A 26,242-nucleotide genomic window follows, 5' to 3' on the forward strand; every position below is an offset into this window, starting at 1 on the left:
TCTCAGGCCCTGAGAAACGCAGCACATTACATGACCAGCAACTGGCAAAGCAGTGCAAACCAGCGAGTCTGGTCAAACAAACCAGCGAGTCTGGTCAAACAAACCAGCGAGTCTGGTCAAACAAACCAGCGAGTCTGGTCAAACAAACCAGCGAGTGGCAAACCCGACTCGGGACACAGACATGGCATTGCTGCAGTACCGTCAGGAACTTACACTGATTTGGTGTAAAATGAACATCTCAAATGACTTTGCTAAATAACAGGTGTGAAACAAAGTCAATGTTTGTATTAGAACGATGACATAGAATGCGACAGCACAGAAACAGACTGCTCCCCCCGACTTGTTCACGCCGGTGCTTATCCTCCGCATAAGCCTTTACCCCGTGTCCGCTTCTCCGTCGTGTTGGTAAGTACTGTAAAGCGACAGTGAACGCTGTCGTCCCTCAAACAGCAACGAATTGGAAGTTGGAGGTGAATTTGGATGAGGAATGGAAGCACAACAACGTAAGAAATGCTACGTGAGGAAAAGACCGAGAGGTCCATCCAGTTCACCTTCCACCTTCCGGGCGGTCGCCTGCACTCCCTCTGTACAATATCCCATAAGGTTATTTCCCAAAAGAAAAGTATTTAAGATGTGTTTGAAAGAATCAGCGTTTCAGGAAACAAATCACAATCAATCAGTCAATCAGTCAATCAATCATTCAGTCCAAAATGACATCTTCCCCAAAATATTATCTTTTCCTGAAGCATTTACAATAAGTGACGTGTGTGTCAGTCAGGGAACCCCTCCCTCCCCCCCACCCAGGCCCCTCCCTCCATCACCCCGGCCCCTCCCTCTGCCCCCGGCCCCTCCCTCTCCCCCCACCCCCTCCCTCTCCCCCCACCCAGGCCCCTCCCTCCCCCACCCAGGCCCCTCCCTCCCCCACCCAGGCCCCTCCCTCCCCCACCCAGGCCCCTCCCTCTCCCCCCGGCCCCTCCCTCACCCCGGCCCCTACCTCCCTCCCCCGGCCCCTCCCTCTCCCCCCCCAGGCCCCTCCCTCCCCCCCCCAGGCCCCTCCCTCTCCCCCCCAGGCCCCTCCCTCCCCCCCCGGCCCCTCCCTCTCCCCCCGGCCCCTCCCTCCCCCGGCCACTCCCCCATTTGGTGTACAAATGGCACAGTCCAGCCGCCATTCGTTCAAATTGGAGGAAGTTGGGGGGGGGAGAATTCCTGTATAAAACATTTTGATTACTCGGAGCTCTCACCGACATTGTGTTGTTGTTGTTGTGGTTGAAGAGAAACACACGAGAGCCACAGTCCGTGTCGGGGGGTGTTTTGCCGGAGGTCCCCCCGCGCGCCCCCGCGCCTCTCGGGGAGTTGGTGCAGTCGGAGTGACTTCCGGTCTCCTCGGCTGTCGCGCGGCTCCGCAGTCGCCGCCATGTTCGCTCGGTGTCGGTCTGTGTCCCGGAGCCTGAGCCGCTGGGCCGTGACCCGCCGTCCCGGGGCCCTGCAGGTAAAGCGGGGGCGGGGGCCCGGGCCCGGAAATTAGCGGCGGCGGCGCGGGAGGGGAGGGGAGCGGGGGGGGGGCACAGGCCTGAGGCCTGGAGCCGACACCGGCAACAACAACAACTTGTGTTTACACCGCGGCCCTGAGCCCCACACCGCCCCCCAACAGACCTTCAGCCCACGGCGGCTGCTCTGCCCCCACAAAACACACAGTCACTACACACTGCACAGTGTGTCCCGTGAGGCGCTTCGAGGCGTCTCGACGGCGAAATGAGCCCCGGGTCAGACCCCGCGGGATGGGGTCATTATTATTGACCAGAGGCCACCGCGCGACAGCAACAACAACACCGCCTCGGGTTCATATCGCGCCCTTCAGGCCCTGTCCGCCCCGCGCACTGTGACCCCCGCAGCCCCTCCCCTCCCGCAGCCCCTCCCCCCTCCCCGGCCCCTCCCCTCCCGACCCCTCCCCTCCCGGGCCCCTCCCCTCCGGTGCCCCGGGCCCCTCCCCCCCGCCCCCTCCCCCCCCCCCGGCCCCGACCTTCGTTGGCATTTTTTCACGCGGAGGTCACGTTGACTCAGTTTAACTCCCACTCCCCTTTGAGTGTGCGGATCCCCGGCTCTCGGTATGTTTTGTACAGCAGTGGCTCCTCATAAAATTCCGCACCTCGCTCGACACGTCTCTTTTTTCCCCCTCAATACTGCAGTTTTTATTATTGTCTATGTTTTATTATAGTGTTTAAGCGCCACTTTGCTGACGCTGCACCGAGTTCCTTTGAGGACATGTTGCCAGTACTTTGCTTTGCCCGAGGTCTTTATTTGGTGGAATCCATTTGAGAATATTCTCGTGGGAAATGTGTTAAAATATCCAATGTCGGGCTAGTTACTATGTTTCTGGGTACAGAATGTGTTAAACTTTCCAGGGTTTCAACCCCCAATAATTCCTAATCACCGGCCAATGTGACCCCTCCCCCCCATCTACCTTTAGCCCCCACTGGCTAATAACTACAATGTCTTCTGACTGTGCAGCTGTATTGATATACCCTCAGTGTGAATAAATGTATACAACAACAACAAGATTCCATTTATAGAGCGCCTTTCACGTCGGGAGGACGTCCCAAGGTGCTGTACAGTTGGGTCAGGACCCGAGCATTGGGGGGAAATGGTCAGGGTGAGGGGAGGGAAGGGAGGGAGTGAGGAGGGGGTAGAGAGTCGAGAGGGGAGCTGAAGGCACGGTCAAAGAGAAAGGTCTTGAGACCGGCTTTGAAGGAGGAAAGGGAGGAAGCGGCGAAGGCACTGGGGATGGAGTTCCAGAGCCTCGGGGCTGAGAGGCTGAAGGCCACCGATGGTCGGGCGGTTGGGGCGGGGGATGTGGAGCAGACCGGAGCCGGAGGAACGGAGGGTACGGGGGGGTAGGTAGGGGGTTAGTAGGTCAGAGAGGTAGGAGGGAGCGCGGCCGTGAATGGCCTTGTAGGTGAGGATGAGGGTCTTGAATTCGAATAGTGAGTGTGGTGTTGTACATGAGACCACAGAAATCGTGGGCTTGGTCCATGGTCTGTGGTAAGTTGTAGATACACTCACAGCTGCTCGATTGGCCTCAAGTATCCACCTCCACCTGTTAAAATCACCCCACGGTCCCATATTTTTGGACTATCTCTCATTACCTGTGAGAGACCATTCACTCTGGTTTCTAACCTTCCCCCAACGCTGACCCATTTTCTCTTCTTTCTTTGACCTCTGTGATTTGTGACACTCAACCACTTCATTGGTTTCTCTTTGGTCAATCTCTGCACTTTCTTGGTTCCACTTTTACCTGTCCTGACATCTGGTAATTAGTACCACAGACTTTAAATTCCTTGTCATAACCTTCAAAGCCCTTTGCATTTTTGCCTCTCCAAATCTGTACATTTATTTCCAGCCTTATACATGACTTATACAGTTTGCCTGCAACTCGGACTTCGCGTCCCGACTGATGTCCCGAATGACACGACTTTTGTGAGTTTTATTGTAGACGTCTTCAGAATTCTGAAAGGTTTTGAGTGAGTAAATTACTTATTCTTGCTGGTTGGTAAATCAGTAACAAGATAGATAAATTTAGATTCATTGGGAGAGAGAGATGAAAAAAATATTTGGGCTACAGATGACAGTATGTGTGTTTGCAATGGAAACTGGTTTGAGCTTATGTTAATACTGCTGTGTAAACTGTGACCTTTACATGAACAACCCACTTCAATTGGAGAAGTGGAAATTGATTTATTTGCCCCCAGAGCAAGGCACTTTGAACAAGGATCTCATGGTGAAGCCTGTAACTCGCTAGTCTTGATTGGTTTTGAAGCTGTAGTTGCTTGGATTTCTGTGCTCTGGGATCAAAAACTGTTTCAACCCTTTCCAGTTATGGCCAAATGAAGGGGAAGTAGGATCGGGTAGTCATGTACCACAAAACCATGATAAATGAGCAAAAGAAAATAGTAGTCTATTGTGTATTGTCAGGCTTGAATAAAATAATAACTAATAATTATTACCTACAGTTACAAAGTGCAGTATTTATCTTTTTAAACATTCCAATTTGATTCTGTATCTATGAAATTCTGGTGCAGTGAATTCCATTTTCTCACCACTTTTTGTGTGAAAAAAAAACGTTTTATTTCTCATTGACTTAACTCTAATGTCAAGGCCATGTTGCCTTGTTTCTGATCTTTGTACCAGAAGGAAGAGTTGTCCCTTCTCTCGCTCGTCAATTCCCTTCATTATTTTATATCTTTCACTCAGATCAGTGGTGATTATTCTGCTTTGTTCCATATGCCAGAGAAGCGTTGGCGACGAGAGCAGAGCATACAGCACAATGTTTGTCACAGCCAACCTAAGATCACAAACCAGAAAGTCTTTCTGTATCTTTTCTGCTTCACTTTCTCCCTCCACCGAAAGGCTGTGGATGCAGGACCCATTTAAATTTTTGAGACTGAGGTGGATAGATATTTGTTAGTTAAGAATATCGAGGGATATGGGGCAAGGTGGGTAATTGGAGTTGAGTTACAGTTCAGCCATGATTTTATAGAATGGCGGAACAGGCTTGAGGGGCTGAATGGCCTACCCCTGTTCCTAAATTCCTTACTCCCTAGGCACCACACTGGGGGGGAGGAGGGAGAGGGGAAGGGGTGCCACCATTTGCTGCCTTGTGTAGTCACAGTGTGTTAGCAGTTTTGACATTGACTAGTCAGGAGGCGACCCGAGTTTGGTTAGTGTTCAGATGTGAATACCTTGTGCCAAGCCCTCTTGTGTTACAGTGATATGCCATTCCTGTGTCTTTCTAACTTCCAGTACAATTACTGGCTTGTTCAGTAGATTACATAAAATTAAAGAAACCAGCAACAGTTATGTTTACTTTGTATTGCTTTCATCCACCCTCATGGTAGTATAACATTCCTACTCAGTTCCCTTTGGCCATGAGTTTGGGGAGTGGAAACTGAGCTGAGCAGATCCTTGTTGTATGTGCTACTTGGAAGCCAGACAAATATAGTGTCTACTGCGGCACTATATCCTTTTCCCTCGGTTGCTCTGTACTACAGCACTGGAGCTCTTTTATGCTGGAGAAAGCCACCAGCTTAGTGTTGCTGTCCTGACATTCAGTTTAATCCTGCGGATCACTGCTGCTTCCCACTGGACTCTGAGAATTGCTGAATGGTCAAAGATGAGAAATGCAGAACTTTTAAAAATACCACTTGGGTTAGTAATTCACATGATTCGTTTTTTTCCAGTTAATTCACATTATGATGTTAGTGCTCTCTCTCCTCCCACGCCCTCCAAAAAAAACACAGCTAAAAGCAACATCCATCTGAGAGAGCAGGTAGATGACTCACTCTAGGGCTTCCAGTCTTGGTCTTTGAGCATTTTAGGATGTGTTTCTGAATGACTTGGAGGTGACTTGTCCTTTCATTATTTTTGTCCCTCTGTGTCCTTTTTTGTTTTCAGCTAGAAATAATGATGACATGTTCCCAGAGTCTAGGAATATAATAATAATAATAATAATAATAATCCTTGCATTTGATATAGCACTTTTCAGGTCGGGAGGACGTCCCAAAGCGCTTCACAGAACACACTGTAAAGTGAATTGACTGTATATTTGTGGGTGAACGCAGCAGCCAATTGCGCACAGCAATGTCCCACAAACAGTCATAGATTGAAAATGACCAATTTATTATTGTTTTGGGTTTTGGAGGGTTTATTATTAGGCTCTGTGTGGAGTAAGGAAACTTGCCCAAGGTTTCGCCCTCTGCCTGGAATTGAACTCAGGTCTCTCGCTTGCAAAACGAGTGCTCTAACCACTGAGCTACAGGACTCCACTAATCTAGGTAGCGAAGGGTAACCAGAGTGATCATATATATGTTCAGGAATTATTCACAAGGAATACAATGCAAGAAGGAAGCTAAACCGCTACAGAATACACGTCACTGCACTTTACAGTAAATTCTGTGAAGGGCTTTGAGATACTTTAAAGGCCTCACATAACGTGTATCAAATTATATCAAGGATTATTATTAAAATAATAAACAACAAAAATGTACTGTTTGTTCCAATTGAAATATACAGTGGATCCTTTAATGAAGGGATGAGCGCACTCTCCTCACTGGTAGATATTTGACACTGGGTTAAAACATTTACAAAGCAAATTCTAATGGTTAATGCTATTGCTGAACTTTGTACCAAATATAGTTATCTCCAAACTTAAACAGAATAGGTGACATTTGCTGCAACTACTTTACAATGTATTTCCTCTTCTTCCCCCGCCCCCAAAAAACCTGACTGCTCTTTCTACTTTTCTCCATTTAAAAAAAATGCCAAAGTACATGATATAATAATGTTCTTTTCCTTCCCAGTAGGTAGTCACTGCAAAGGGTGTGGCACTGTCTTTAATATGTCATATCCTAACTGATTTTGTCCGGCTCCATAGCTGGAAATTCTGTCTGGTCGGTATAGAATCCTAAAACAATTCAGCCCATTGAGTCTGCACGGGCTCTCAGAGGAAGGTGATCGTTCAGTCTCACTGCCCACCCTATCTCTCTATCTATTTAAGCCTCTATCTTTCTATACCTGTTTATTTCCCTCTTGAAACCCACAATGGCCTCAATCCTCTAATAATTATTATTATTATCACCTTGCTTACCAGGACATTTCGCACCTCAACAATGAATGAACATTGTTCTCCTAAGTAATTTAAGGTCCCATTTTATGTTATTGCTAACAAAAGGGGGAAAAATCTCTTGTCCTGTTTTGAATTCACTTTAATCAGTTTAATTGCTGATTAGTCCTAAACAGGCTGGAATTGATCATTGGTGGAGGTGAGGGTTTGGTCAGACGGTCAGTGCGATTGGCAAATTGGTTTATTTAATAACTTTCTAATTTACATCGAACTTGACATTCTTCAAAAACATGGAGGAGTTTCTCCGGGTGCCCTGGCCAGCCTCCTCCAAATCAGTTTGTCTTTAATCTCCTGCCTGTTTGTGGCACCTTCCTGCATGCACAGCGCATGCCCATGTTGACCAGTTTGACAGCAGTTCTGGAGGCATTCTGATGTTTCAATGTTATAGGTGCTATATTCAGTGCAAGGATTGTTTGTTATTGGTGCCTGTGGGTCTCCATCAGGGGAATGTGGCAATAACGTGCCTGTGGTGTCGTGCTTCGCCAATGTCCAGCGCTCTGGGACACTATCCTGCATGAGGGTCGCAATATAAATGCAAGTTGTTGTTGCTGCTGTACGCAAAAGCTTTCAAATTGTATCCACTGGATTCAGTTTTCCAATGATTACCAACACTACAAAAACACAAATAAATGGTTAATTGAGACACACTTGTAACTATCAACAATATTTGTATTTTGTAAAGACCAAAAAACATTTTGTAAAATGCAGCAATTCATGCGGTAGATTACTATTCAACTGTTAGATTAGTGGCTTTCCCATCAGCCAGTGATGAAAGCCATGCCATTTAAACAGCTTGTGTCGGAGAATAAAATGCTCTCTCTCTTTCCATTCTCTCTCAAGGCTAGTGGATCATTAGGACGAAGAGCTCTCTCGGGTGAGTGTTTTCTGTTGTTTGGTAGTTGATGTCAACAAGACTTGTGGTTGAAGACCCGCTTCAGGGCTGACTCTTGCTGTATAGATTTAGTGCCTTATTTTGCAAGATTTGACTCAGGAAAATCATTTGTATTTCTTTCCCAACTTTGCAGAATTTTGATTTTCTCAAATGTGGGAATTTTTCCATTCTATGAATGTAAATCTATATTATAATCACTTTCCATCCTCCAACTGTCTGCCATTTCTGGTCTTTCTGACCAGAGGTTAAAGCAAGGTCCTGTCTGCCTGGTTAAATGATCTTTAAATGCACACAGCACTAGGGGGGAGAGAGTTTCTCCTGGTGTCCTGGCCAACGCCATTCACCCCAATAAAAACTTGCAATTAATTTCCTGACTGTTTGTGATTCTTTGCTATGTGTAAATGGGCTGCTAAATGCTGCTTTCTAAAGTTTGATGTAGAGATTTGCTAAGTACTACATGTGAAACGTGATTGGCAATAACTGACAACCTGTCTCTTCTAGGTCTCTCGGTGGGCCATCGAGTGGTCAATAATAACCGACAGTTTCAGTAAGTCCTGAGAGAAGAACTGCAGAGATCATCTTATTTTATGTGCCACTTTCTGATATAGATGTTATGTAGTTTATAGACCAACAGGCTAGTTTGATATTTCATCCTTCCATGTCTTATACCCCTTGAACCTGTTGTAATGTATGTTGCCCTCTGATAAATACATGTAAGATACTCAGCATGGCTTGCTCCAGAATTGGCTTCTTTGGAATGGTGGTGTGGGGGGGAGGGGTTAGGGTAGAATGCACCATTTCAATATTTAGCTAAATACGGGTTTTCCTTCTGAAGGGGAAAGGATTGGAAACCCAATTGCACTTGACCTTCTGCTGTTCTGCTTGTGGTCTGCTTATACTGTGGTGACATGAATTGTGTGACAGACATGTTATAGGAAGTGCCACCTCACAACATGGAAAATTTTACTGGGTAAGAGTGCACCGTTTACCAGATTGAGTTTTAATGGGAAAGTGTGCACCATTTAGCAGATTGACCGCGTCCCTGGTTACATTATTTTTGCCGTTCTGATCACTTTCTTGTTTAATACACATCTTGTGCTCAGATGGACACTATCCTGTTTGTTTTATCATTATCTCATGTCTGCACTGAAACTCTAATTGTAGTGTTTTATTTACAGAGAAAATGTCTCCAAATTCAGGATCTTCCACATCCGACACTTTAAGACTTCTGCAGTTTTCAGTAAGTATTGAACCATCGTATAATAATAATCATATACAACATGCTGCTAGGTTTAAATCTGTGGGATTGCATATTATGCTGCCTTCACCGTGAGTTATTTAGAAAGCTAAACATTAGCATGTTTTTACTGTGTGAATTGACTCCAGGATAGTTGCTATTTGGATGAGGTAAGAATTAAATAAATCTAATTGTGCTGAATCCTGAAGCTACCTGATCAGATTACAGTGGGTGGTATCGACAGTCACTTAGTGTTGCAGATTGAGAGAGAGAAAAAAATGATAGCAATTTAAACCCAGAAAATGTTTCCACACCAGTCTCTCTGACTGAATGTGCGGTTATCTTATGCTGTGAGTCCATGCTCAATAGGGAGCAGATTGAGAATCCTTAAGATCAGTTTACATGGGACTTAACATCTGCCTGAGTTAGGTTTGAACTTTGCGATCCAGAGATGAAAAGTGTGCTAAACAAAACATTTCCCCCCAACAATTTAAAAAATATATTTCCTCATTCTCACATTTGAATGATACAAGATCAAATTCTCATTAAATTTAGCCAAAAGACAGGAATGAAAATTGATCTAAAGTAATTTAAACATAAAAGCTCCCTAGTGGCTGCCCTCCTTTTCATGGCAAATAGAAGCAAGACCCTGTTTACTGTGCAAATTACACAATTCAGAGTTAACATTATCTTCCACTTAAGAATGTAACCTTGAATGTTAATGTGCCGTGCTCACTTTTAAGTAAAGTTCTTTGGGGTCTGTCTTGAGGCAGGTGGGGCTGTGTGCTTATTTTCCTTTGCTAGTTTCCTCAAGTCTGAGCAAACACTGAAGGTACAATAAATTTAGGTAAATGTTATTAAGTGGGTGACATCTTCACTGTCAGCCTCGTGATGAGTTGCCTTTTTCCACAGTAGCTTTTAATTGTCCCTAACATGCTTCCACAGATGACGAGGTGATGACAGTGAACACGCCAGCGTTTGCAGAGTCTGTCACAGAGGGAGATGTCAGGTGGGAGAAAGGTAACTTGGCCATTAGTATGTACATTTGGTTGGTTATAAGACTGGCTTCACATGATTGCATATTGGTCGGGGTCCATGTAAGGTCCACGTCCCAGAGCACTTTAAATCTTCACAAGTTGCAATAAAATAGAAAAAATGAAATGTAATCCCATATAAAGTTTGCGAATTGATCTGGTGGGACGAGAGACTAAATTTGGGCACAATCATCCACTTGGTTTGGGATTTTCTTATTTGGGGATTTTATCTTGAAAACATTCACTCTTTGTTGCTAATATTTCATTATTTGTGACGTGTTTAGCAATAGCTGAATTTGCTGCTGTGATAAATCTGTTCTGAACTGCGCTTTAAAGCAAACGTGCATGTCAAGCTCTCTTTCCGTGATCTTTCGTTCTGTTGCACTCTGAAGCCTGTAAGTTTCATAAAAGGACGTGGGTATTAGGGTAGAGTGACTGCCGTGAGTCACCAGCTGCCTGGTCTATGCTGTAGATGTACAGTAGAGGCATTAGAGAACCATCAATGTGTGACTTGATGCCCTGCTACTGTCCTCTTTGTTCAGAGCAGCCTGCAACAGTGTAGAATGTCTTAATACCAGACAATCATTATCACAGAGGTGTAGTTTAGCCACAAATAAATGGGTTTTTACCAATAAGGAATAAAAAGCAACTTGTGGGCAACTTCTCGTAATTGGACTAGAAACAGGCGAATAACATCAGACTGCTGAAAACAGCTGGTACATCATGGCTCTGCAGCATGGACTAGGACAATCCTCACACACACACACAATTCCCGCCTCTCAATGTCCACAGTGAGTTAGATTCTCAGGCTGGGAGAACGCTTGTGAAGTGAGCTGCTTTTTAAGGAGTGAAGATTGGATGGCTGGTCAACCCATGATTATGTAGTGGTATTTACAGAGGATAATGTGGGAATATAGATTCCATCCTTTGAGCCAGCAATGATGCTTTGATCAGAGGAACTGGGTTGGGTAGGAAGGTAGACAAAGGGTGTCCTTTGAGAAGAAAGGATAGGGCAGTCATCAGGCAGATAAAGCCTTGAACAGCATGATTTGGAGTCACTTAAAGTGATAAATTCTGGTTTGGGATTTTGGTGATAATAAATGTCAATTTGCTTTGGACATTCTGTGGCTCCACTGATGACCTGAGGAAGTTGAAGAAGATCATAGGTTAATTCACAGAATCATAGAAATTTACAGCACTGATGGGAAGAATTTAGTGGGTGGGGAGGAGACAAAGGAAAAGTACTGTATCTGCCAGTTCACAGCATAATGTCAGCAAGTTACCATGAAAGTGACACTATTGACCATGAAAGCAGTGCAAAGCTAATAGATTTGGATTCCCTTTTATTTTTATTACTTGATATAAATGCCAGAGTTTTTCACTGTATAATCGACTCACGACACTCTGGTCTTTTACTCCCAAGGATGCCAAAGGCTTTAAGGTACAGTAAATGTCTCTACCATCTTTACACTGGCACGTCCTGAAGTTGTGGTGGGGTATTTTTAAGAACCTGTATTTCAATCTAAACACAGTTTCCACCCTGTGCATTTCACACCTAGCTGTGGTTGTGCTTGTTAATTGGGCACATGTGTTGACCACAATTCGTGTGCACATTTTTTTAACTGGCTTTCACTTCTTGGAACCAGTAAATCATGGTTAAGATTCTGACCCCCCCCCCCCCGAACGCCAGAAAGTAATATTTTTTGCTATTTGCTATTTTCTTGCATCAGAGTAATTGGCATTCTCTGGGTGAGATGCATCTTCACTCCGTGTGTTCTGTTGCAGCTGTGGGTGATACAGTCGCTGAAGACGAGGTGGTATGTGAAATTGAGACTGACAAGGTGGGTAGCTGTTTCTGGTGAGGTATCATTTCTTCAAGGTACCCCTGCATCATACACTGTTCCCAAGGCGAGAGAGCTGGCAAACCTAAACAACATTTACACAGTGCCTCTCATGGTAGCGTCCCAGAGCACTTTACAGTGGCGGAGCCTGATGCCGAGCCATTGGGAGCGGGGGGGTGACCGGAGGCACGAACTGAAGAGTTTTGGGCATAGTGGCTGAAAGCACGGCCTCCAATGGTGGGACAGAGGCCTTAACATTACTCACAATAACAAGTTGCTGGGGATTTGGTGAGAGTGACAACTGGGCTATATCACCTTTACTGTAACTTTCCCTGATGATTTCTACAGCCCTCAGTCCCCATTTATTATGTCACTGAGTGACCTATTTATAGCATCGGTGGTGGCCTTTCAGCCCATAACAACAACTTCCATTTATATAGCATCCTTCACGCAGGATAGCGCCTCAGGAGTGCTGTAAAGTGGTTGGGTTGACACCTCGTTTGGGTCTATCCCCCACTGGAGTTCCATACTAAACTCCCAAAGTGTCTGTCAGGACTGCCTGGCATCTTTTTGAGCTCTATTTGTTGATCAAGAAGCTGGTGTAGTAAAATCCACTACTCACTGTACATTCCTCACCCAAACTCCGAGCAGCAAGAGGTTGCTGCGTTTCTGAATGTATTCTCTTCCTTTCAGACAGCAGTGCAGGTTCCTGCTCCACATGCTGGTGTGATTGAGGAACTCCTGGTCCCCGATGGAGGTAAAGTAGAAGGAGGAACCCCTCTCTTCAAACTCAGGAAAACACAAGGTAAGTGTACACATCTGATTCCACCAAACCTGTGGTGTGCCTTGTATGCACATCCGCTTATACCAATATTGTGTGTGTGTGAACACACCTCCCCTTACAGTGTGCTGACTCGCTCCTTGCGACATGAGTAAAGTGTGGTGTTTGATGTTCTCACCCTAGACCTGAGTAGTGTTGCGTGCACGCTTACCACAGCCTTGAGTAAAATTGCTACATTCTTGCCCCCAATGCAATTGAGTTGTGTTATATATGTGTAATTACTTCACTTCCTTAAGACTAGTTAAATGTGCTGCACGTACAGTACATACTCTCTCTCGTTCCCCCTTCTCCCCCACACATACACTGTATCTGTATAACAAAGCAGAGAAGCTCGAGATTGGAGCAAAGTTAATGTGGTTTATTTTTGCTTCTCCAGCTGGTGCTGCAAAGCCCAAAGCAGCAGAAGCTCCAACTGCTCCCCAACCAGCAGTGACACCACCTTCAGCCCCTGCACACAGCACAGGGCCAATCCCAACCACAATGCCGCCTGTTCCACAGGTATCCACACAGCCCATGGACAGTAAACCCGGTGAGCAACAGCAACTTGGGACCCGCACCAACAGAAGTGATTTGGGTGGATGAACTGTGCTTAGGAGCAAGTGGGAATATCGAGATAAAGAAAGTCTTAATTCTGAATAATTATTCATCATATTAGAGTTGTGCTCCTTTGCAGCATTGGGGAGCAGAGATTTCTAACTCGCTGTGTGATATTGTCAAGTCTGTTGAAAAAGAAAAAAATAGGAAGAAAGTCAAAAAGATTTTAAGTGTTCTGTTCTCTGTCGTATGCATGGTATATATAGTTTGCATTAAATAGTTTTCCCCTCATGGAGTGATTGAGCGTTTCTACTGAACCTTGTTTAGAGTATTCGAGTATAAAAGCTTCAATGACCACATCCCACAGACTCATGGTCAGTGCTTGCTCTCTCCCCAGCTGCAGCAGGAACCTAATGACAGAGGAATAAAATGCATCATTACACTTTTAGTTTTGTTGAATGTATTTCTGAAGTCGACGGTGAGGTTTAAGGAGATACACTTTAATGCTTCATGCTTGGTTTAAATTTAAATGTATTAAAAGAGATTGATGCTCAAGATTTGATCCCATTCAAATTTAACCACTTAAATAAGCCAGTGGGGTCTGCCTACATTATAACCTAGTTCTAGGAATCTCAACAGTAAAGTGCATTTCTGTATGTGAGCTCAGCTCTGAGGTGAATACCTGCTCAGCGTTTACAAGTGGCAGACTCAACATCTTCTTCCAAATCTAAGACAAGCCACGTCTCTGGTTTGTATAGACAATGTCCATGTAATTGCATGACCAATTACAGTCGTGCCCAACCTTTACTCTTTATCTCGATATTCCCTTTATGGTTGGCCAGCAAAATACATATTCTTGATTGAATATTTCTTGATTTATGGCATAAAACAACTGTTTATGGAGCATGGACATACCTAGACTTGTGTGAATGTTCGGGAGGCTTGCTATTTCACTGGGTTGCCAGTGTGCCGCAGTGACTTAGAGAGAATCGCTCACAGCTCTTTACTATGTCTGAGTGGGAACCTGAGCTGGAGGAAGATTGGGGGTGGCTGAAGGCACAATCAGAGAGACGTCTTTAGACACAGCATTCAAAGACAAAACATGCATGGATGTGATGCAAAAGTAAGTGCCTCACTTTCTTTCATGGCTTCTGTTTTTATTGCAGTCTCAGCAGTGAAAGCCTCCGCGGTGCCTGCAGGATTCTCAGTGGAAGCCCCAGATGCAGGGCTGAAAGGTGGCAGATCAGAGCACAAGGTAGGAGCGACCAGCGATGCCAGATGTTTAGCCAATTTACCTTTTATCTTCTATGAGTTGTAGTGGGGCTGGACAGGGAGTGGATACAAACTACAATTTGCTCCAGGGTATATAATAATAATAAGTGGCTAATAATCCCTTCAAAAAAAACATAATAATTTGGTCACTCAATCGATTGTTTGTGGGACACTGCTGTGCTCAATTGGCGGCCATGTTTTGCCCACAAAATACACAGTCACTACACTTTATAGTGTATGTGAAGCGTTTTCAAGCCACTATATGAAATGCAAGGATTAATATTATTATTATTAATACTTTGTGTAACTGGGTTACCAAGGATCTAGTTGTATGTTTGGGAAATAAGGGTTATGGGGAAAGAGGATTAAAAGATTGGCCATAATCTAACCAACATGTTTTAATGTTCTTGCTTGTAATCTGCACACATTTTACAAATATCATGTCGAGCATTTTAAACAGATCACTTAAATAGGTAACAAGCCTTGAAAACAAGTTTGTGCGACTGAAATCATTTGTTATTTTAACTTCTTTTTTTCAACGTTTAGGTGAAAATGAACAGGATGCGGCTGCGAATTGCACAGCGCCTAAAGGAGTCTCAGAATACGTGTGCCATGCTGACCACCTTTAATGAGATTGACATGAGGTGAGGCCATTTGATTAAAAAGTGAGTTGTCTTCTTATTGCTAAGCTGCTGTGTGTACCATATTCTGATTGTTCTCAAATACCTCCTTCCCTCACCCCCGAAGCCAGCACCAAATAAATTCTATGAGTTTCTATTTGTAAACGTTTTGGGCTTTGAAAAGCAGCATGAGGCTGTGCGAGTGTCCTGCTCTATCAGAACAGCCAATCTCTGGATAAATCTGTTTCATATGTTTTTGAAATACAGATGTTTCTCACTCTCTCCCTCTTCCCCTCACCCCCACCCTCCCCAGGGATCCTAGCTGGCTGTGTAAAGCTCTTTGAGATGTGCTCCCGACATGAACAGACCTAAATGTAAATTGTATTTTGTTGTGATTTTAAATCGAAAGAAATACTGCCAATATATTTGTCACTTGCTTTCCCTCTGCCAGTGACCCATGTTTAACAGCTCAGTGGCACAGCACGGCCGTGTTACAAACTCCAGCTATTTTTACTTTCTTCATTCTTGTCCTTGCAAGTGTTTCCTTTCCAACCCCCGTGCACCAACATTTGCTTCATGCAGAACTCATCCCAAATGAAGTTCCTGCATTCTGTTGAAGAAAGCTTAACACCAGGCAGGGAGACGTGTTTTAGACGGAGCGTAAACTAAGGCTCTTTCTTGACCTATGATTAGAAGATTATTTTCTAAATGTTATTCAAACCCTTCGAAAACCTGAAACCTCATCCCCACTTAAGCAAATGTGTGTAAATATTTGTGCCTAATGTAGTTATGCTGTATCGTGGGCACATCACACAATATTAATTTAAGGGGAAATGTTTGCCTCTTGTGCTGGAAATGATGCTTTTACCATTTCTTTTAAGGCAGTTTTGGTTTACAGCTCTTCAGGGTGCTGGCCTGTACTGTAGTAATGCCTGTTTAAACAGATTAGTGAAGAATGCACTTTACCAGACTAACATCTGTCTGGAGACTGTCGCGAAGGAGGGAAGAGATGGACAGAGATAAACCCCCCCCCATGAGGAGCCTGGTGGTCAAATGAATGCAGTTTAATGATGAGGCAATGAAAATTTGATATAGTTAGACTGGAAGATTTTATCATTCCCGGCTCCTTTTCTTGTGTTCTTGCATCTTGGGGATGCCGTAATGGTGTTAGGGAAGTAATCCTATAGTTAATGAGCCTAAGTGCAGGAAAACAAACAGGGTTAAGGGGAAAACACAGAGACACAGACACCTTTTATCTGCTCAATGAAGACGCTATCCACTTTCACTGCTTTTAACCCTAAAACTGCTGGTTTCACTGGGATTACAGATTCTTTATAGCTTTAACCCTCAGATTGCCAACAGAGTGTCTGTTTGTTGGACAGTGCAGTTGGTTTGACCTTTTTTCACTGTATTTTAATTTATTTTCCTTAAATTACTTTAGTATTTAATTGTGCAAGCTTAACAATTACTGTATTCCTGCACCTCCACACCTTCGCAATGTTCCACCCCCTCACAGCTTCACCAAGGCACTTTGATAAAGAGCCCCTGTGTGGGTGTAAATCGTGGAGCAGTCTTCGTGGTGAATTGTGGTGTAAATGGGCTGTGCTGCTTAACACAGGCCTCTGCAGTCCTAGTTACTGACACTTACATTTCTAGAAGCTGCAGAAAAGAACAGCAGAAAATATACAGTAATTCAAAAAATATGTTTCATTCATTTCACCATGTATGCATGCATTTTACTACTTTTTACGGAGTGTTTTTTGTGCTCAAGATGTGTTATTTTATTTTGTTGAAAAGTACTGTAGTGCTGAGAATAAGTTCCAAGGAAAATGCTTCTCTGTCAAGAGTTGATGGAGGTGCTATCCAGCTCGGCTACAAGTTTAAGACACAAATTGTTCAGACTGATTACCAACTGGTGGAATGTTTGGTTGGGAGGCATTTTTAAAAACATTATTTTTAAACCCCAGAAAACCTGATGGTGGGTCACATGCTCCAACTGGCTCAGATATCTGTTATTAAAAACCCGTGTGAAGCGGTAAATTGATCAACAAAGTCTACATTGCCTCATGTGACCTCCCATGTAAATATGGCCCTGTGATCAGTTCTGACCTTCAGATACAATACCTATCCTCTCTGGAACACATCTCCCAAATCCCTTCACCTTGTGCCTTCTCTCCTTGCTTTCAAAACCCTCTTGAGAACGTATTACATTGACTGCCTTTGCTTAACACCTTTATAGCAACAACAACTTGCTAAAGTATTAGCGCTCTTCACAGGGGTAGCTTCTCAGAGCACTTAAAAAAACCTGTGTTCTTCCCTGTTCAGTGATCTCCATCATTTATATATAAATGCAAGTTGTGTTTCGAGGATCTTAATAGTCAAGTACAAAACTCATGTTGGGGATCATAATCCAGTGGCAGATCATTCTAAAATCTTATAATTTGTCGACAAAAAGGTCAGTAAGTCACTACACTTTACAGTAAATCTGTGAAGTGCTTTGAGACATCCTTTCAACGTGAAATGTGCTATATCAAATACAAAGATTATTATTTATATTATCGTTGGCTTATGGCTAATAGCTGTTCCATGAATAACATATGCAGTTGAGAAGGGACCCCAAATCTTTGAGGAGACAGAAGCACAGTGCAGCGAGCGGCAGAAAACAGCTGTACACTACACTAAGTGTTTATCACTTCCACTCGGGTCAAATGAATGGAAATAATTGCGCTGGATCAATAATGCATGAATGGAAAGAGGTTCAGTCCACACTAAAACAAAATGTAGAATGTTCTCAAGATGATTGTTGTATTATGGCATAAAAAGTAAAGTAGTTCAACCAATTACAGAAGCAATTCAAATGGTAATCAATTCTGCACATTGCTTTCAAATACACGCATTTATACTGAGCTACGGAAAGTATTTTGCATAGAAAACGCTGCTCAACTTCCTCTTCACAAAGGCTTAGTATATTTAGTGCGGTAGATGTTAAACAAGTAGTCATGTTAATGTAAGGGCTTAGTTGACGCTCAGTAAATGTTTGTTGAGTGAAATTGAAAATTGTTACTGAAAATAGCAATGTTAGAGACAATCAGTGACTGATTAAAATAACATGGAACTGAGAACCAAGACGGATGTATTAGATTTAGTGTTTAACAGTCTTCCAAACTGGTTAGTAAACTGGAAGCAAGTCTACGCTGGTGCTTTTCTCTCAGTGAAGCTTGTTTAATCCCATTCTCTTGCATCTCATACCGTTTAATATTCCTCTTCTTTTAAACTTGTCTCTTTTTAACAATAATCTTTGCATCAGTGAATTACACCCTCTATAAAGATTTCTTCAAAGACATTAATTCTTTTTGAGACCATACTAACTGTGTGCCCTGCCCCAGAGTCGCTCTGAGCTGAGCCTTCACTACAATGCACCAACCGCGCTTCTCTAAACGTCATTGCTAAAATTGCAAACAGTATTCTAAATGTGGGCTCAACAACAATGTGGGCAACTTGTTTCAACTTGGTTTGAAATTCAGTGATTAGTCCTGTTAACTTCACATCATCCGCGATCACTAAAACCAGGGAATTGGTTAAACAGGTAGAGCAGCTCTTGGAGAGAGGCGTCATTTTGGGGAACATTGTTCTGAGAAATTGTTGTTTCTCCCGTTCGTGACTTGAGAAATGCAAATTATTTTCCTTTTCTATCATGTTGTTAGGCATCCCGTTATCCTATATACATGATAGTTTGATGTGTATAACTTTACACTCTTCTAATTAAAATTCATCTTTTATTCTTAACCTGCCAATTAATTAGGCCTTGTAAATGGAACAACATCAAATACTTCCCACAAAAGTATATTTCTATTAAACGTATGTGTATATTGTATGAGTACGTAGATTAGGATGCATAAGTATATTCGTTCCCTTCCAGCAACATCCAGGAAATGAGAGCTCTACACAAGGAAACTTTCCTGAAGAAACACAACATGAAGCTCGGATTCATGTCTGCTTTTGTCAAAGCAGCCAGCTTTGCTTTGCAGAATCAGCCAGTGGTCAATGCTGGTGAGTATTGGCTTAGAAAGACCAGATCCTAGCAATAAGCTCTTGAATAAGAAACAAGGACTATTGTAATGTAAAGGATTTACATTCACTCAGTGTATCTCATGGCATTTTAATTGTTTTTGAGATTTTGGTAAATATTTGGACTCTGTGTGGTGGGGACAGGGGGGTAAGGGTATGAAGGTGAGATTTAGGAATATAGGAACAGGAGTAGTCCATTCGGCCCCTCGAGCCTGCTCTGCCATTCTGTTAGATCATGGCTGATCTGTACATCAACTTCAATTATTTACAAACTAGCTTTTATGCTCATTGACATACAAAGATACAGCCTGTGAACAAGCAATTAAAAAGAGTTAAAGAGAAGCCCTGTAAAAATGATATTTTAATACGGTAACCTTGAAGTACACAAGTCAATGCTTTGCTGTAATCAGGACTTGCTTCTGTGGTCACCCTCTTGAAGGCTTTAGTAATAACATAATGAAAAGCAATTCTGTCCATCACACTTGCTCCTTCCGTAGAGCATGAATAATATACCCCACCTACTTTATCTCCCGAGGGAAAGCTTTACGTAAATGCTCTCTGATTTTCCCCCAATATTAATCCTATCGCTTTTCCTACTCCGTAGTTTACTGGAGACCCTCTGTCATTCAGACAACCTCTCTCCCACCCGGCCAGAGTGCCAAAAATCAGTATCTGCTGTTTCTTGCACTATTACATTTTAAGTGCAATGACCTTTTAATTCTTCCTTTAAAAATAACCTTGCTCTCATGCCGTGTGTGTGAACGGTTCTGAGCTTCCTTACCCACAGATTGTAGACATCTCTTACCCACAAGCTGTTTATATGAATGTGAAACGGATTGTGTATAGAGGGCACAGCAGATGTGTCTACCTCTGCGGGTTTGAATATGGAGACCAGCCAATAAAGTGAGGGTGTATTGTTGAGGGAAGGAGGGGATGGGGTTTGTGGGTTTCAAGAAAAATTGAATGAGAAGCAACAAATGGAGTAAAGCAGAAAAAATATCTTGGTCAATGAACCACTTTTGCCGTATATACCAACAGTTGTATAACTGCTAGAGAAAGTACGGTAACGTTGCTATGTCAGTGTGGGTGCTGTGGCATAGGAGAAGTGTATTGCCCTCATGGTGAGTTTCCAATCTCAGCTTTGCTGCCAGTGAGATGCTGAATGGATTTTAGATTGAGGCTCAAGGATTCTTACCTTCTCTTAGCCTGGACATGTGGAGACCTAAAAGATGGAAGAAGGGAAAAACTTAAAATAATTGAAATATTTTTTAAAAACATTCCATTAATAAATAATAGTTATTATAGTGGAAGTGATCTATTGATATTGTCCTTTATTAGGTGCAGGTAGTGTACTTCATGTGGCTTTGCTATGCACATTTGAGGACACTGCCCTGCCTTCCAGTTAATCTAAGATTAACACCAGTTCAGCATCTTTTAATGCTTTCTCCTTGTCTGTCTAGTTATTGATGATAGTACCAAAGAAATAATCTACAGAGAATACATTGATATCAGCGTTGCTGTAGCCACACCTAAGGTGAGTGTTGCACTTGGGTCATTATTGATCACAGGCTCCATGATTTACTTCAAACTACTTCAAACTTGGAACCTTCTCCCGGCCACAATAAGCATGATTCTATGTGGAAAGGGAGAGGGAAAGAGAGAAGAAATCAGCTTCATTTTATTCTTCTGGGCAAAAAGAAAAGTCCTGGTAGTAGTAATAATAATAATCTTTGCATTTGATATATTATCACGTTGTTGAGACATCTCAAAGCGCTTCACAGAACGTATTGTAAATATAGTGTATTTTGTGGGCGAAACTCAGCTGCCAATTGTGCACAGCAGTGTCCCATATGAATGAGTTTTTTTCACATGCATTCATAAACTGCATCCTACTGTTTTACATTGTGACTTTATTTTTTTATAAAAATTTGAACTGTATTGGGTTACTTCAACGTTGAATAAGTTGTCCAGCAATAAATAGATTGATGCTGTTTGTTCCAGTTAATCAGTGTTTGCTAGCGATTTACCACGTTTTGGGTGATCACCTTTATCATGAACTACAGTTGCTGTCAGATCCTGAAATTTATTCAGCAAATGGAAAGAAAATTTGAGTCATGGAAAAGTTCCATTTGTTCCCATTAAAAACAGGAATGTCTTGCCCAATAATCTTTGTTTCCTGGTGTCACCTGATGGGTATCCACATGCTGATGTTTGTCTGGTGAAAAATCTCTGCGTTTTCAACCCAGAATTATCTGTTTTCTTTGTAGGGTCTGGTGGTCCCTGTGATCCGAAATGTTGAAATGATGAACTTTGCTGACATTGAAAAGGCAATCAATGAGCTGGGGGAGAAGGTAAGCCACTGGCCAGTGTTTAACATTGGGGTGTAATTTGTGGTATGTCATTGGCTGGCATTCCCTGGTAAAGATTCTAAGTCGGATGAATGGAGATTCCTTCTGCCAACTGGATGGACCTTGTCATGGCTACACATGGCATCTCTGCTCTCACACACTAACGTGGGTCGATGAGAAATACCATCATGCCGCAGACTCCATTATCATCTTTTTCACTTATTTTACTTTAAGTATCAGTATTTTGGCAAAACAAAAGGCTTTCTGCTACTGTTGATGGGGAGGAGAAACAGAATAGGGTAACTCACTGTGAAGCCACATGTTATAGGGAGGGGGAGGGCCAATCTATTGGCCAATTGAGTTTAGCATCTGACTAAATGATGAATTGTTTTATTCACCAATACTTAGCAGCTTCTCATTATACCTGATACACATATGAAGGATGCTCATTGCCTTGTCGTTGGCCTAGGCTCGTAAGAATGAACTGGCTGTAGAAGATATGGATGGAGGTACTTTCACTATCAGTAATGGAGGTGTGTTTGGCTCATTGTTTGGGACTCCAATTATCAACCCACCTCAGTCTGCTATCCTGGGTATGCATGGCATCTTCCAGAGGCCAGTTGCCATTCAGGGCAAGGTGAGTACTATCTTGTTCAATTTCTATCGCTTGGATTATAAAGAACAAGAGTTGGGGATGCAGGGATGAAGAGAGTAACGTTCATGAGTAGCTTTTATGAACTGTTTCTTTTTGCCAACATTCTCTGCAAATGGGTAAAGTAATGGCCTTTCATGCATTTCAGTAAACTGTTCGTGAAGGACCTTTTGTATAAACAGGGAGAGATCGCATAACCCTCTGTAACTGTCAAGATCTAGTCACACATGGCAATAAGTTCAGGACTGACTGCTAGACCTAAAGTAGTGGGATTGGGAGAGTCGGTCTCCCATCGTGTTTAGAATCTGTAATCAGTAACTGGGGACAAAAGGGAATTTGTTTTCAACTTGTATCTAAATCTGTAGCAAAGCAAGCGAGTTCCATTTCCCCTTCGATGGTGAACCTAGGATAGCTAATCATTGCCAACAATAACAATAATAATGCTTGCATTTGATACAGCGCCTTATCATGGCTTCGAGACGTCTCAAAGCGCTTCACAGGATACACTGTAAAGGGAATTGACTGTATATTTTGTTTAATGAAAATTCTGCTAAAGAGAAATTCTTGTCTCACGCTGCGAACATTTCCCCCTCCCCACTTTTGCAGGTTGAGATCCGTCCCATGATGTATGTGGCGCTAACCTATGACCATCGCTTGATTGATGGAAGAGAGGCAGTGATGTTCCTCCGAAAGGTTAAAGCTGTGGTTGAAGACCCTCGTGTGCTGCTACTCGACATTTAAATCATTATTTTTGTTATTTAAGAAAACACATAGAGATACTGAACAGATGTCATATGCATTTTCATCCTATTATTAAATGTTAAAACTTTTTTGGCGTTTTAAAAAATATATATTAATTGTAAATGAATGTTTTGTGGAGAGATTGCAATTGTGTACAGATCGGTTATTGTGGATGGATACTGCATGTTAGAGACTTGCTGGTAGATGCAGCTAACCTTAGTCAGTGCACAGGCTTAGGCAACCTGTCCTGAGATTGTCATTGATCTTCCCATGTTTGGAAGTGAGGGAAGTTTTTAACTTCAAGGTAAGAAAACTAAATGTTCTGTGTAAGGCAGAATTAGCACACTCAGTATTGTAATGCACTAACCTATTACTTGTCGCAAACTCACTTTATTTTATATGGACTTTCTGCCAAGTTAGTACAGTTTGGATTTGTACCCAGCATCTTCAGCGAGAGATGTTGCTTGAGATCCAATTGAGCTCTGCTTCCAACATTACAAGTAACAGACGTCATTGAAGATTGGAGTACCACAGGAGATGTCACTGCTGTTTGAGGCTGATGCCTCGCTGGCTCCTGTTGACAAGCACCTCGTGCAGGAGCTCTGAAAGGTACCCATTCCTTGATTTAGCACTTTCCTGTTCTGCTGGAAGCAACAGTGATTTCTGAGGGATTTCCCCACCACCACCTCACTCAGCACCAACTGCACCAAAAAATTGACATTTTGAATATTGCCGTTCAGTTTAAATCCAAACTAGACTGAACAGCTGAAAGCCTTTTAGCTCAGTCTCTGCTGGCTGCAGTTGTTATGTCAGCTGATTTGGGGACAAGGTTCATCTTGCCTCTCATGTCTGCACTATATAAGTTGGTGTTAATTGAATATAAAGCACTACCTTTGCCCAGGATGGCAGGTGTAGGAGCTGGAATATCATTGCTGTTCTGGGGACAATGTGAAGTTGGAGGTTTAGGTACAGTTAGGTAGAGTTGATGGAGTTTTACTCTGGCATCTATCTTCTGCTTTAGTGCAGGAGTACTTGGTATCAAGCTTTCTCCATTTCTGATCCCACCTCCTTAAACACCGTCCACTTCACTACCACAAACGTACATTATTTTACTTTCCTTCCTTTCCCCTCGTCCCCCGCCCTCACTCCACGACCACCCTTGTCACCATTTAGATAAAAGGTAAAGAGGTTTGTCTCCCGATGTCCTCCATGCTGTTCATTGGGAAGATGTGGTTTCTGCAGCAGGACAGGGTTAAGGGATGCAAGATGTGTAATGACCCGGGTTCGATTCCTGGACGGGGCAAAACGTTGAGCAAATTTCTTTACGCCTCATGCCTCTGTTTACCTAGCAGTAAATAGGAACCCAGTTATTAGTTGATTGGCTGATCGCTTTTCAGGGGGTAATAATTCCTTCAAAATAAATTTTAAAAATAATTTGGTCACTCAATCCACGACTGTTTGTGGGACATTGAAGTGTTTTGAGGTGTCTCGAAGATGTGATAAGGCACTATTATCAAATGCAAGGATTATTATTATCCCTCTCTCACCACACCCTACCCTGTGTTGCTGGCTAATAACTCAGCTGAGAAAGCATTTGCCTTTACAAGCCAAGGCCCACTTTTACCTAAGTCCAACTGACATCCTGTCATCTCCATGAATTGAGCAATCTTTGCAATCCCAAAACACGCACAACCTATTCATCCTATACATTGTCGCTGTAACATTCAACACCCGGTGTGATGTGAAGATTACAAAGACTGTTCGCCAAATCAGGTATTCTTTGAATAAACACAGACCTATTGGACATTTTTGTTAATTTTTTTCATTGTGGGAAAGCAGTCCTCAAGGGATCATAATCCTGCGTTATGAGGAACTGACATATGTGTCTCTCTCTCTCTATATATATATATATATGTGTGTGTGTGTGTATTCTATCCATCCATGAATTGTAATCGTACAAATTGGTAAAGCAGGAAGGAGCCAATAGCAATTTATTCTGAGGAAGGGGAATAGCTCCATTAGGAGGATGTGTCTGTCTTGGACAGAAAGCCATAGGACCTGGTGGGAAATGTAAGTGATGAGCTGGTGTAGTTTTGGAGGGAGGGAAGGAATGTATACCTAGCTTGCACACAACTACCTAGCACTGGTGTCTAATATCAATTGTTACCTTAAATTTGCTCACGTTAGTGTGTGATCTGCGGTAAGAGCAATATTTAGTTTATTGAGATGAGCTGATCTGTTTCACTCCTGGCACTTTTATGTATGTGTTTTTATTTTAATTTACTGCAGTGCGGGTATTGGGGAAGCGTGTGAAGGCTAACCTGAAATTGATGGGGGAAGGGGAACAGATTGGTTAACCCATTGAAATGAACTGCAAGGAACAAACAATCAAGTTACTGAGGATTTGATGCCATGCAACGTTAAGTTCCACATAGCTGACTTCACCACTGTGTTCCTTTGTAATAGTTTGTGCCAAGTACGCAGTTTTCTCCTCCCCCACTTGTAATATCACTTTAGGGATACCCAGAATATGCAGATTTGAATGCTGCCTTGCATCACTGTCAACATTCTGTTATTAAAAATTCCAAAGAAGTCTAAGTTTAATATCCAGTAATAAAGTGATCAGTTGCATTGATATAAAGGTGAAAATGGTATATAATGGTTTATTTAAAAAAGATAAACATATAATGGTTCAATCACCTTGCGACTGGTTTGGGGAACTTGTTTTCTCAGTGGGAGGAAATGAAATACAGTAAAATCTCACATAAGTCCTATCAGTTGAAACCATACATTTAATGTGACTTATGCAAAGTTTCACATAACTTGCATAGAATATAAACTCTTGAACGGGACTCAGACAGATGTATGACTTGGACAATTATACGATTTATACAGATCATACTTATGGGAGTATTACAGTATTTTTAAGAGATCCACTCTCAATTGACTTCTCTGCCTCTTTCCTCTGCTCCTCAGAAGCTCTCGACTTTGGTTGGAATGTTGGTTGGAAGTTTCACACATGTTAATAATAATAATTAACTTTCCACATGAAAGTTTATCCCCAACAGAATGAATTGCGAGATGCAGTGTAGACTGAGTGAAATGAGCCACCCACCCTCAGAAATATGAGAATCGTCTTAAATAGGCTTTTTACTCCTCTTAATTCGTTAAACAGGTGTTCCTGCTCTTCTCCCCTGCCTGACAATTTGAAGAGAGCATCTTTGCTCCTTCCCTCACCCCCATCCCCCTGAAGGCAGTTGTGTCTAGGTTAATCTTACCCTTCAGTCAATGCCCTTACATTTTTTTCCTGACTGGTGATCAATGATCTTTGCAAAGTATTTTGATACGTTCATCCCATGTGAAAGGTGCTGTATAAGCATAAATTGTCCATTGAGGCTCAATTCCTAAGTCCACCAGACAATTTTCCTGGGATGGATATCTATTTGGAGCTGAAAAGCTTAAAGAACATCACCCATTGAGCTCCTC

The 26,242-nt window shown here is 42.7% G+C and overlaps 1 protein-coding gene across 2 annotated transcripts; it reads left to right on the forward strand.

Moving 5' to 3' along the window:
- The first annotated feature begins 1,370 nt into the window (after window positions 1-1,370).
- dlst (dihydrolipoamide S-succinyltransferase) lies at window positions 1,371-24,560 on the forward strand. 2 transcript variants are annotated; one of them, NM_001292141.1, is given in 15 exon segments: window positions 1,371-1,489; window positions 7,517-7,550; window positions 8,070-8,115; window positions 8,747-8,808; window positions 9,751-9,825; window positions 11,625-11,680; window positions 12,374-12,485; window positions 12,898-13,050; window positions 14,222-14,310; window positions 14,874-14,971; window positions 18,867-18,997; window positions 20,476-20,549; window positions 21,283-21,366; window positions 21,833-22,000; window positions 22,622-22,845. In NM_001292141.1, coding segments are annotated over 15 exon segments (1,392 nt in total). In that variant the 5' UTR covers window positions 1,371-1,414; the 3' UTR covers window positions 22,757-22,845.
- The last annotated feature ends 1,682 nt before the right edge of the window (window positions 24,561-26,242 follow it).

Source organism: Callorhinchus milii, unplaced genomic scaffold, assembly GCF_018977255.1.
Source record: "Callorhinchus milii isolate IMCB2004 unplaced genomic scaffold, IMCB_Cmil_1.0 Scaffold9, whole genome shotgun sequence".
NCBI classification, from domain to species: domain Eukaryota; kingdom Metazoa; phylum Chordata; class Chondrichthyes; order Chimaeriformes; family Callorhinchidae; genus Callorhinchus; species Callorhinchus milii.